The sequence below is a fragment of the Podarcis muralis genome, chromosome Z (assembly GCF_964188315.1).
Source record: "Podarcis muralis chromosome Z, rPodMur119.hap1.1, whole genome shotgun sequence".
NCBI lineage: Eukaryota > Metazoa > Chordata > Lepidosauria > Squamata > Lacertidae > Podarcis > Podarcis muralis.
In genome coordinates this window covers 10,575,425-10,588,823 of record NC_135673.1, presented here as the reverse complement: position 1 = coordinate 10,588,823, position 13,399 = coordinate 10,575,425, and the positions used below count along the sequence as shown (strand labels likewise).

The 13,399-nt window shown below is 45.2% G+C and overlaps 1 protein-coding gene across 2 annotated transcripts in view; it reads right to left on the bottom strand.

The window, feature by feature from the left end:
- Positions 1 to 13,399, bottom strand: part of GSN (gelsolin) — a 61,713-nt gene that overhangs the window by 3,741 nt on the left and 44,573 nt on the right. For both annotated transcript variants that reach the window (XM_028714928.2, XM_028714927.2), the window contains exons 5-14: positions 13,230 to 13,379; positions 11,189 to 11,278; positions 10,125 to 10,257; positions 8,197 to 8,285; positions 6,774 to 6,989; positions 5,207 to 5,340; positions 3,552 to 3,642; positions 2,152 to 2,322; positions 1,156 to 1,330; positions 278 to 402 (exon numbers count right to left, since the gene is read on the bottom strand). In XM_028714928.2, the coding sequence (XP_028570761.1) occupies positions 278 to 402; positions 1,156 to 1,330; positions 2,152 to 2,322; positions 3,552 to 3,642; positions 5,207 to 5,340; positions 6,774 to 6,989; positions 8,197 to 8,285; positions 10,125 to 10,257; positions 11,189 to 11,278; positions 13,230 to 13,379 (1,374 nt within the window). The remainder of the gene's footprint in view (positions 1 to 277; positions 403 to 1,155; positions 1,331 to 2,151; positions 2,323 to 3,551; positions 3,643 to 5,206; positions 5,341 to 6,773; positions 6,990 to 8,196; positions 8,286 to 10,124; positions 10,258 to 11,188; positions 11,279 to 13,229; positions 13,380 to 13,399) is intronic.

The following is a 13,399-nucleotide window of genomic DNA, read 5'->3' as shown; positions in this document are numbered from 1 at the left end:
TTGGGGTTTTTTTAAGTGGATTTGTTCTGCTAGGGTGACAAGGGGTTCATCCGATGTTAGTCCTACTAAGAACAGACTCATTAGAATTAATGAACATGATTAACTTCAGTCCATTAGTTTCAATGAGTTTAGCTGGCTACAAACCGGTGCATTTTAATCCACTGTAATTGCACAAACCAAAATGTCTTGGCATGTGCCTGCATCTCTCCTGAAAAATGCTGACAGCCTGAAGGTGGTCTAAGTTCTCAGCAATGCCCTGAATGCACGGGGTACTCACAGTGAAGCGGCCACTCTTGTTGGTGCAGGCAAACAGTCTAGGTGGGTGAACGTCCATCTTCTTGTCTTTTAGCCGTGGGGAGGTGCGATAGGCAGCTCTTCCACCAAGTGCTTCCCAGAAACCAGCTGCAAGACAGGAAAGGAACCACACATATAGGTTTGCCATCATCATCAGGAAAGATGTGGCTGCCTCTGGTTTTGAAACAGTGCAGTGATAGATTTAGGACCTGAAACGAACCATGCAAACCCCAGTGCCTTTAAGCGGAACTATGGCCTGTCCCCATGTCTGTTTTATTCTTCTTTCATGATGATTGATGTTCATGGTCTTATCTATTTTTATTTAACAAAATGTATATATCATTCAATTGCAGCAAAACCTCTTAAGCAGGTTGCATGTTTTTTTAATATATATATATATATTATAAATAAAAACAATTAAATTTTTATCAGTAATAAACATTAAAAACACACCAACGTGCATGTGCGGTGATGGTACTAGGACAGCGATACACTATCCTGCTTTCAGGACTGTTTACACCTGCAAGACTTTAGGGGTGAACATGCTGCTTTGTTTCCAGTTGATGCACACCCATAACCTCCTGCAAAAATCCTGATTTATTTTTTCCTACCACAAGTATCCCCAGGTAGTTTTTGGCTACATTCTTGTTGCATTGTAGCACAAGAATGGCCCTCCAAAGAGCAATAATGCTGTAACATTAGGCATAGCTGTCAACTTTTCCCTTTTCTTGCGAGGAATCCTATTTGGAATAAGGGAATTTCCCTTAAAGAAAGGGAAAAGTTGACAGCTATGACATTAGGGAAAGCATCACAGAACAACTAATAAAGCATTCTGATGTGTGGATGGTCCACACTTCAAACCTGGTTCTCCGCCTTCAGCAACCTCGGTTGCGCGCGCTCCCAAGACCTTCAGTAGCTCTCTGGCCCCAGACTTCTCAGCCTCGCTGGCTCCATTGCCAACCCACAGGTAAGCAGCAGAGGGGGTTTTCAACACAAAGGCATCATTGGAATTGAGCTCCTTAGCAGCTGCATCCACCTGTGAAGGGACAAATGTAAGCCTGCCATCAGGGCTGCCAGCACAGACACTTTTTAGCCACCCAACATTACAGAACTTAGAGGTGCCAATTCGACTTGCCTTTTCAACAAGGCAGAGGCCATTTGGAAAAACAGAACACTGACTCCCTGAGGAACATTGGGCAACCAGGAATTAGGCGTGACAGGAGGCTTGGTATGTGAGAGTGGAATTATTCCAGAACTTAAGTGCAGGTAGTCACAAAATTCCACCGGAATAATTTAGCCACAGGCAATATAACACCCGAATGCTCTTCCTTATATTTCTACAAGTAAAATAGGCTTAGCTTTGAGAAATTAAAGCTGAACATTTGGGCATGGTGTGTCAAGTATCCCAGGAAACCCAGGGCTGCCTGCTCATTTTTCAAACTCCATCTTGTCAGCACTGCCATTCGCTCCAATTAAAAACCATGTATATTCTTCACAATTTTTTTAAATTGCACACACAAACTTGCACAGAACTCACACTCTGGTTTTGTAGTCTTTTGTGAGCAACAGCTCTTGTGCATTCTTATTTTGCTCAGATTGCAAATAGTGTAAACCAGTTTTCCCTGGCTGAGCACACACCTGTTCCAACAACAGCAGCTTGGATTTAGGTGGCTGCCTGCTTTGGAACAGGATCTCACATCAATGGAACCCCAAATTTTATTTCAGATAGAATTTGACAGCAACACTAGTTAAGAAAGCAGCTGGTGACAAAAGAACAACCGACCATGAGAAGGCCCCAAAAGTAAGGCCTTGCTATGAAGCCTGTCCATGATCAACAGGTATCAACAGGTCACTTACCTCCACAGCTCTGGTAGTGCCAGATGTGCTAGACCGGACTTGGAAGAGCCTTGTGGACGCAGGACTTGTCTGACCTCCCTCTCTGGAGGTGCCACCTTGGTACACGATCAGAGGTTTCCCACCGAACAAGCTCATGAGGTGAGGCGGTTCTTTGCCCTGGATCACTCGTTTCTATCACAAAAGAGGCCATGGTCACTTCACAGAGGAAGAAAACACCTGAGGGCTCAATCTCTGTCATGCATCAACCTACCATCAGAATGCCTGCGATGTGAAGCTACCATGGAAACAGACCAGAGGATCCACGGAGCATACAAAACTATTGAGGGTGGTGAATCAGAGGGAGGGATAAAAGCTAGCAAATCATCTGCCATTTAACCAAATAGTCAGCTAACTGGACATTAAGGGCCCTCCAGACATTCTCCTGATTGTGCATTCATGTCCATTTGTGCTTGCGATGGTATCTGGGGAGTTACACGTGACTCCGCTTTCAGTACTATTTGCACCTGTGAAGCATTTGGGGCAGACATACTGATTCATTTAATCGGTGTGTGCCCCATAACTTTATGCGGGAATCTTATAACTTTTTATACCACAAATATTCTGGCTTATTTTTTGTCCTGCTTTTGTTGCACAACAGTGCCCCCTCCAGATGATAATGTGGAAACCTTGGGGAAGCATTGAAAAATAACTGAAAAAGTGGAACAATGTAAGGACGGTCCACTATAAATCCACCACTTATCCACTTTCTTTGTGTCAATTATATATTGCATAATACACCCACAAAAAACCACTATTCTAGAGGACCCTCATCTCTTTTCTGTTTCTTGTGATCTCTCTAAACACTTTCCCCATATAATTTAATTATTGTCCATTTTCCTGATCTGGGCAGACCAATTTTATTGAAATATCTGCTCAACATTCAGGTTTCGTCTTACAGGGTTGCCATATTTCAAAAAGTGAAAAACCAGACACAAAACCTTTAGCTTTTAGCTACTTTTAAGGAAAATCGTCAAAAACGACATACGTCTGGATTTTCCCAGACATTTGGCCGATTTTCACCTGGACACTGCTTCCATCTGTGATATTCCAGGTGTGATGTCCAAGAAATTCCAGACATATGGCAACCTTTCATCTTATATTGTTAGCACTCTCATTTGCTCCAATTAAAAGTTCTGGATTTTTTTCACATATGTGTACTTTGCACAGCATGAAAGCAGTCTTAAAAGTAGTTCTGTAGTCTTAAAACCTCAGTGATCACAGGTACATACTCATCATCTCTCGGAGCATGCTACAGCTCTGGCATTTAACAGATTTGTTTCGTTTCTTGTCCCCTTATTTCAGCTCAAACTAACTGAACCCATCTTTAGTTAAGCCACATGGGCTGGCCCAGATGGCAATACCTGCACTGCAGTGCCTCCCAGCTCCTCATCCAGTTGGACAGTAAGGAAAGCAGAGGTTGCGACTTCATCTTGGGTGGAATCAGCGCCCTGCCTGAAAAAACAAAGGGCAAAAATATGAGTGTATACACAGCATAATTGGGGAACCTTTTTCCTCTCAAGGGGTAATCCTTTGGAGATTGCATGCAGCTCTTGTAGCTCTGTGAAGGGAATAGAGGTCTTCTAACCACTCTCGGTACCCTTAAAGAACAACAGTTCTCAGGACTCTTTGGGGAAAGTCATGGCTATTCAAGTGGTACTCTATATTTATGGTGCGGATGTGGATCTAGAAATCGGGCCTTTAGCACTGTGGCTCTGGCTCTATAGAACCAGCTCTGAATCGAACGGACAACCACCTCGCATTTTTGCTTTTAGTTGATGATTAAAAACTTACCGTTTAAAAATGGCTTTTTCTGAAAGCAACTTGGTCATTTTATATTATAAATACTATTTGTGTAATTTGATGCTTTCAATAACTTTTTGTTAAGGTTATGTACACATTTATTTGTTTTTGCTATATATGTAGGGTTTTTTTTTTATATTCCTTTTTTACACCACTTTGGAAACATTTGTTGGAAACCATTTCGGAGCTTTTTAGTCTAGAGAGTAAGGGGAGTAAGCAGTAACACAATAGACGTTATATAAAATAAAGCTTTTCTCCCTCTCTCAAAACACCAGAAACTTGTGAACATCCAACAAAGCTTAATGTTGGAAGTTTCTGGAAATATAAAAGAAAGTACTTCTATGCACAATGAAAGTTCAGCTGTGGAACTTGTTCCCACAGTGATGGCTATCAACTTGGATGGCTTTAAAAAATGATGTGGGATAAGTCTTTCAATGGCTGCTAGGCATGATGGTTATTTTGTGCCTCCATGGGCAGAGGTTATGTGCTTCTGAATACTGGTTTCTGGAAACTGAAGAAGGAGAGAGGACTCTTGTGCTCAGGTCTTGCTTGCAGGTTTCCTGCTGGGGCACCTGGTTGGCCAATGTGAGAACAGGATGCTGGACCAGATGGGCTTTGACTTGATCCTGCAGGCTCTTCTTACGTTGTTATGAGTTAGGTAAAGGTAATGGGACCCCTGACCATTAGGTCCAGTTGTGACCGACTCTGGGGTTGCAGCGCTTATCTCACTTTATTGGTCGAGGGAGCCAGCGTACAGCTTTGGGGTCATGTGGCCAGCATAACTAAGCCGCTTCTGGTGAACCAGAGCAGCGCACGGAAACGCCATTTACCCTCCCGCCGGAGTGGTACCTATTTATCTACTTGCACTTCGGTGTGCTTTCGAACTGCTAGGTTGGCAGGAGCAGGGACCGAGCAACGGGAGCTCACCCCGTGGCGGGGATTCAAACCGCCGACCTTGGGTCATGTGGCAAGTCCTAGGCTCTGTGGTTTAACCCACAGCGCCACCCACGTCCCGTATTGTTATGAGTTAGAAAACCTTAAATCAGGTGTGGGGAAGCTTTGGTCCTCCAGATGTTATTGAGCTATAACTCCCATCAACCTTGGACATCGGCCATGCTTGCTATGGCTGATGGGAGTTGTAGTTCAGCAACATCTGGAGGGCAAAAGTTGTCTTAATTTTTTTAAAAAATACTAATAAGAAAAAAAGTTATCATACCAAGTGTAGATGATTTTGCCTTGTTTTCCACCATGTCTGTAATCATACAGGATGATATAGCTGTCCCCGCCATAGAATTGTCCGTAATTTGAGGGACTCACTGGGACTTTGGCAGAACCTTCTATTCTCCAGATCTGAAGGGGGGGGGGGAGAGAAGAGAAATGACATCCAAATCAGATAAATGGCAAACAGGAGACCATTGGTGGAATGATTTCCAGCTTCTTGAAATAATACAAATTATGTAAGTGAAAGGAGTAGGGAAAGCGAGAGACAGGTGTATGGACAGGTATATTTGCACCACACATTTGAAGTGCATTTATAGCAATTTCAACAGTCATGGCTTCCCCCATCCCAAAATAATCTTGGGAACTGTAGTTTACTCCTCGCAGAGATACTAACTATGGTTTCCGGGATTCTTTAAGGGAAGCCATGCACTTTTAATGTATGCTGTGGATATGACTTAAGTCCTCTAATGCTTCGAAAGTTGCCAACTTTGAGGGATGGTTCAAATGGCAAACTCATGGCTTTAAAAGAAGATGAGGCAGATTAAGGGAGGAAAAAAAGGTTATTGATGGCTACTTATCGGAAATGGCAGTGATCTGCCTCAAGGATCAAGGCTGGTCCATTAGGGCAAATGGGGCAGTGCCCCACCAGCCACAGTCTGCTCTCAGCTAGCCTCCACCTGCCTGGCTTTCAACTTACTAGTCCAGGGGGTGGCCCTGCTGCCTGCTTCCTTGTCCTTAGTTCCAGTGCTGCCCTTGTAGAACTCAGCAGGGAGGATGATGCAGGCAATGTTCAAATGAGGAGACTCTGCCTATCACTGGCTCTGGCGCCACCTACTGTGGGGCTCCCTGCCTTCTGTCCTCCCAGTCCCAAAGGACTCAAGCTACCACTGAAGACAGCATGTCTAGGAATTGCAGTGGAATCAGCCACAGGAGAGGCCAATGGAGGCCACAGGAGACATCTTTAGGAGAGGTGGCTTTATTTACACATATGCACAACCTGAGCACAGGATGGAGGGGCCCACAGAATTAACACCCCAACAGGTCTCAATTCCCTGTTAGGTTTCCAGCGAAGCCCCCAGTCAACAGCTTAGGTTCAGCACGGAGCAAAACATTGCTCTCTGTCTCCACTTCCAACATTAGCCAAAACTCACTCACACAACTCGTCACTTTCTTAGACAGCCTTCCTTGGTCAGTTTCTTCTTCCTCCTAGGATGACCATGGCCTCCAGCCAGGTGAGGCGGGAAAAGGCCAACCCATTTATCTCTATGGCATCCTCTTCAAGACTTCACAGCACTTAACTGGCCAGCCAAAGCCATTAACTTAACTTATGTATTCTACCCCACATACACAACATCACAGATTTGGAAGGGACCTAAGGTATCATTCACACTGACCCCCCCAAAATCATAACAATACTCTCTCTTGTTGTACTCACTGACTGCAGTACAATACACACTCAGCTTTCATCTTTCTTGCTTGGAGTCCTGAGCTGCCAAATGCTGGATAGATCCTTTTGCCTAATAGAGTGACGATTTTGCATAACCACCATCTCCCCCACTTACCTGTTTGTTTCCAGTGCCGTCATCTTCCATGCCATGCTGAGCTGCCATTGTTGGGGAGGTGTGTAGTGTGGCAGCATCGAAAGGAATGTTGTCAATCTTGGCCACGTGAGAATTGATGTAGCCCACACCCATGCCCTCTGTCTGGTCCCTGTCACGCCAATTCTTGAAGAATTGCTTGAACAGAGGAGTCTCGCCACCGTCTGGAAGGACTTGGATCTGAAACAAAGAAAGTATCCTGAGATGGAATGGTCTCAGCTGAAGCCAAACTGGGACAGAATTGTATTTATTTAGTGTTCTTTTTTAAAAAAGCTTTATCGGCACAATTTATTCTTGACACTAGGCCTCAGTGCAGTTCTCTAGCTATTGAGCCACATAGGCTCAATTTAGACAGCATGGCAAACCGTCGTTTGAGGTTCCAGATGTACCCAAAGCAAACCATGGTTTAACCTTGTTAGTAGTCTTTTGTATTCTGTCATCTCAACCCTTAGGTTCTTAACTTCACTCCCTTTACTTACCAGCAATCTATGTGGTGATCGAACTATGACAATGTAAACATCACCACAAACCAGGGTTAGTATAAAAGCATTGAAAGTCAAATTCAAACCATAGTTTCACATTCTGGCTTACTGGACAATCGCAATTCATGGTTTGTCAACTGAAGAAATCAACCAAAACTCAACAAACCTTCCTTAAGCCTGGTTTGAGAACCAACCATCCCATTTCAGTCCTCCCACATCTTGCTTTGAATTGAACCTTGTGTGTTTTCTGCAACATCTCTTTTCCCCACTTACCTTCCATGAATCCTAACCTCATTCCTTAACTTGGGTGGGGAACTGGTGGCCCTCCAGATGTGGTGGAACTACAACTCCCAGCATCTCTGCCCACTGACTATGCTGACTATTGGCAGGGGTGGTGTGTCCCATTTTGTCACTTGAATGGAAAATGGAAAATGGGGAAAATGGAAAGTGCCACCCTGCTCTGCTGCATCATGTGCCCCATCACCTCTTCAGCTGGCACTGCTGTTGTGCCCTCCCCCCACCAGCACTGCCTCTGTGCCACTTCTACTGCTGATTTCCATCACAATCTCATGAGATTTTGTCAAAATCCTGTGAGATGACTCGCACTCTTTGAGATCTCATGAGATTTTAGTAAGATATTGTGAGATATCACTGGAAATCGGCACTGCTGCTGGTGCCACTTCTCCACCACTGACTGGGGTGGCGGTGAATGGTGTGCCTGTAGGAGTGACGCCTCAGGGGCTTCTGCTACCTGAGGCAGTTGCTTCACCCCACCTCAAGGGTGAGCCGGCCCTGGCTATTGGAGCTGATGGGAGCTGAAATCCAACAACACCTGGAGGACCACAGGTTCCTCATCCCTGCTATAACAGAAGGAAGTCTATGGATAACTTTTCTTGTATCCTTACCTGTGTGTGTCGGGGATAACCCATCTTGGTGATGAATTCTGCGGCGGTTTTCAAGGCAGCCTTCCTTTCCTCAGCATTGGCATTTTTACCTTCAAGTTAGCAACAGGAGTGAGTGAAGATAGATCAGTGTTTCCCAACCTTTTTTGGGCAAAGGCACACGGAGGTAGGCTGGTGTGCCGTGGGAGGGAGGCGGGCGACTCGGGTGGCGAGAGGCAGGGCGGCGGCGGCGAGCACACGCGGGGCGGCGAGCGAGCTCCCTCCCACATCCCATCGCCGCTCGCTTCGGCCGGCCTACTGGGCTGTCGCAGGCGGAAGGCCTGCGCATGCGCGAGGTTTTCGCGCCTTCCTCCAGTAGGCCGGCCGAAGCGAGCGGCGATGGGATGTGGGAGGGAGCTCGCTCGCCGCCCCGCGTGTGCTCGCCGCCGCCGCCCCGCCTCTCGCCGCCCGAGTCGCCCGCCTCCCTCCCACGGCACACAAGGCAACGTTCCGCGGCACACTACTGTGCCGCGGAACACCGGTTGGGAAGCACTGAGATAGATATATTAAAAGAGAATATAAAATTTGCTACCAGATGGAGTGATTTTTAAAGGGGAAGGGTTTTAGAAGTCCTTCATGTGGACATTTTGTGCTTCAGGCACAAATTCAAGTATGTGAGACAGAACATATTTCTGAGGCAAAAAAAATAAATCAATCATATGAGGCAGAATGTATTTCTGATGTCAAAGAAATAAACAAGTGTCTGACGTTTAGAAGACATCTGAAGGCAGCCCTGTTTAGGGAAGTTTTTAACGACTGATGTTTTAATGTATTTTTAATCTTTTGTTGGAAGCCGCCCAGAGTGGCTGGGGAAACCCAGCCAGATGGGCGGGGTATAAAATAAATAATAATAATAATAATAATAATAATAGATAAAATTTAAATACATGAAGACATTTTGAGGCCTGCAGCAAAAAATGTGTGTGCGCATGCACACAAACCATGGTGGGAAAATTTATAAGCAACAAATGAAATAACTATTTGCCATCTTTTAATTATACCTTCAAATCTTGTCTAGTGGTAAGGCCTTATGCTGTTCCACACACCCTCACCAATTTCTCCCCTCAAGTTAGATGTGACAATACATTTAAATTTGCTGCCAAAAATGGCATTTAGTATGAGTTTCTTCAAAAAGGAAAGGGGGGTAATTTTTTAAAATAAACCTGAACAAATAAACAAACAGCACCCTCCACAATCCCTCAATGTAGCATCAAGTTGGAGAAGTGCATAAAGTAATATTATCAGGTGGTGTGCTTCTTGGTACACCAGGAATTAGGAACTTTTGGCCCTCCAGGTGTTTGACTCCAACCTCCATCAGCCATGCCCACTGAGACTGATGGGAGCTGGAGTTCAATGACATCTGGAAGACCACAGGTTCCCCAAATCTGTTGTACACTCATTCTTTTGTTTACAGTGGGTGTGTTTATGTGTATTTAATGCTGCCTATTAACCCCTATAGAAAATTCACACCCCTACAACAAAACAATAAGGCACACTCTCCATAGAAATTGAGAACCCACCCCTGATTAAACAGCTGCATGTATTTCACTAGCACACACAGAGACCATACATTTAAAGCACAATGATGGCACTTTAAACATTCATGATCTCCCTTCAAAGCAGCTGCAGTTTGTTAAGGTTGTTGAGAGTTGTTAGACAACACCTATTCTCCTCAGAGAGCTACAATTCCTGGGAAGAGGAGTTGGTTCTTAAACCAACTCTGGGAATTGTAGCTCTCTGAGGTGAATAGGGGTCACCTAACAGCTCCTACAGCTCCCAACACACTTTGGGAAGCCAGAACAGTTTAAAGTGTTATAACAGCACTTTTAAGTGTGTAGTGTGAACATGGCCTGTGTCAGCCATATGACTTTTGAATATCTCTCTCCTTTTACCTTTCCAGACAAAGATTTTGCCATCAGTGCCATGGTCAAGAATGAAGCAATCATCCGAGCTCAGGGCTGATTGAGAGAATGGATTCTCATCAGCCACCAGAGAGACTGCCATATTCCCTGCGCCGTTGGATACCTGTAACAGTACAGCAGAACAGATTGTTATTCTTGGGGTGTGTCCAGCATTAGTCCTACTCAGAGTAGACCAGCCATAATTAATGGGCATGACTAACTTAGGTCCGTTAATTGAAATGGGTCTACTCTGATTGAAATTCAGTTTGATACAAACCTATTATTGCATTAATGACATGTGGCAGAATACATCCGCCCACTAAAAAAACCCAAAAGCAGTCTGAAGAGGCCCTCTAGCCAGCTACCACATTTCATCTCCACTGTCCTCTCTCACAAATACTGCCACTTCTCTCCTTTTCACGGCTCAAATCTCCTCCTCCACAAATGTGTTGGCTTAACCCCAGTCAGCCAACCCTGATTACAACAAAGCTTAAGTACATTTAGCTCTCAGCACCCTGAACAAACCACATTTCCCAGGATTCTTTGTGGGGAGCAATGGCTGTTAAAAGTGATAGTGCTTTAAACGTACGGTGTAAATGTGGCCTTCTAGTCTCCTGGAAGAATGCACGTCCAGCTGTCTGGAACCCTAAACAACTAAATGGCACAGTATAAACTCTCTCACACAACCCCCAACACTTCTGTTAAGGGATGAGGATATTCTGCAACATTTTGCTGCAGGTTCCACTTATCTTAATATTTTTGGTTATACAGTACAGTACTCCATTGGACAGGTTTCTATTGCAAAAGCAAAATGAAAAAATAAAATAAAATGTAAGTTCAGCTTATTGGGTGGTTTGGCATTCATGGCGTTGACACTGTTCCCGCCATGCACTCTAGCCAAAGCCAGTCATTGACAGGCAATGCTGAAACAGCTCTTTGTTCTCCCTGGGAGATAAAAAAAAACACCCCCAAATACTGCTTTGAGCGCTGTCTCTCTCCACTGTTCCATAGGGCTCCCTCCCTCTGGCTCACTGGCCATCTGGATCTTGTTATACCTTGTACAGCTTAGCCAGCCTTCGGTTGGTTGCGTCAGCTGCACCGTCATCAGTAGTGCCTGCTGGCAGGGTGGGCTTGGGTCCCAGGACCTGAAAAGCAAACACGCAAAAAAATTATTAATAATAATATATAAAAGTTTCTAGAGGAGTGCATGCTGACTAAACAGGCTCTCTGCTCGCCAGATGCTTTAACTGAAGAAATAAACAGGATCCCACATGGAAAAATAGTCATTTACTCTCTTTTTTTAACCCTGATTTATGCCTGTTGCACAAGAGGATAGTTGTGGGAAACGGAGAGGGCAGGAAGGAGAAGCCAAATTCAAAACCTTATGGAAATCGACCAGTGCAAAGGCTAATTTTAGGGCACGGCTTTGACAGGGGAGGCTGGTCCATTAAGGCAAATGGGGCATTGCCCTACCAACTGAAGTCTGCCCTCAGCCAGCACCCTGCCTCCCGGCCTTCATGTTAGCAAACAGTCCAGGGAGTGGTACTGGTTGCAAGTTCCCTCCTTAAGTCACAATGTTGCCCCAGTACAGGCATGTCCAACCAGTAGATGGCGATCTACCGGTAGATCCCTGGCTGATCCTGGTAGGTCGTGGGACCCTTATCGATTTAGGGATTAAATAAAGTTTACCAAAACTTAACAAATAAAAGCTGAAGAGCTCTGGGCAACCCTACCCCCAAAAAGCTCAACAAACAACTCTGGGCTCAACAACTCTGGGCAATCCACCCACCCCACGCACGCTCCTCCTCCCTCCAATGACAATGGGTAGATCACTGCCAGCTTTTTTTTTATACTGAGAGTAGATCGCAGTCTCTTGGGAGTTGGACGTGCCTGCCCTAGTGGAACTCAGGAGGGAGAAGGATGGGGTGCATTTACTCCAACATCCTGTTCTCACAGTGGCCAACCAGATGCCCATGGGAGGCCCAGAAGCAGGATTGTTTACCTTCTTCCTCTCTGGTGACCCGGAAACTACAACTAATCCAGAATGCAGCAGCTAGACTGGTGACTGGGAGCAGCCGCCAAGACCACATAACACCGGTCTTGAAAGACCTACACTGGCTCCCAGTACATTTCCGAGCAAAATTCAAAGTGTTGGTGCTGATCTTTAAAGCCCTAAACGGCCTCGGCCCAGTATACCTGAAGAAGCGTCTCCACCCCCATTGTTCTGCCCGGACACTGAGGTCCAGCGCCGAGGGCCTTCTGGCAGTTCCCTCATTGCGAGAAGCAAAGCTACAGGGAACCAGGCAGAGGGCCTTCTCGGTAGTGGCGCCCGCCCTGTGGAACACCCTCCCATCAGATGTCAAAGAGATAAACAACTACCAGACTTTTAGAAGACATCTGAAGGCAGCCCTGTTTAGGGAAGCTTTTAATGTTTGACAGACTATTGTATTTTAATATTTTGTTGGAAGCCACCCAGAGTGGCTGGGGAAACCCAGCCAGATGGGCGGGGTATAAATAAATAAATAAAATAATAATAATAATAATAATAATAATAATAATAATAATAATAATAATAATTCAGAATTCAAACCTGTCGCCTTCGGTATCCCAGTGCAGTTTTATTGAATGTGCAAGGGGTTGGTGGGAGGCAGCAGCTCTTACACACTCACCATCAACTGGGCTCTGAACCTTTCATGTTTCGATTAACAAAAACATGCTGAAATGGTACCTGTGTGCATGTAGCAACACTGCCCCATTTTCTCTCACCCACCACATTTGGTGAAGAGCACTGAAATTCGGAAGAGGCTGGATTTTAATCTGTAGGACCCTCAACTGGACTTCCACACAGGAGATTGGGAAATTAACAGAATGCCCCATCCCTCTGCTGATGCAAGCAAATAGGCAGAAATGGCAACTGCATTTAAGTTCCCTGCAAAATCTAGTCATGGATTCGCTGGAAAACATGTAAGTTGAGCCCACATAGTTACTCAGAAGTAAGTTTCCCTGTGTTCAATTAGGTTTACTCCCAAGTAACTGCATATAGGATTGCAGCTGAGTAGCACGTATGGATTTGTGAGAAAGTAAATAGACCAGGACCTGAAGCATCTCTTCCCGCTCAGCACCATCATCTATGACATAGACCCTTGCGCGTCCACTTCTCTCGTTATCCCGGATCCCCTTGGCGACTTGGGTGGCCTTCAGCTTTTCAAACCTGTTACTTTGTGAGCCACACCACTGATGAATATTCTGCAGGGCACAGAAAGAAG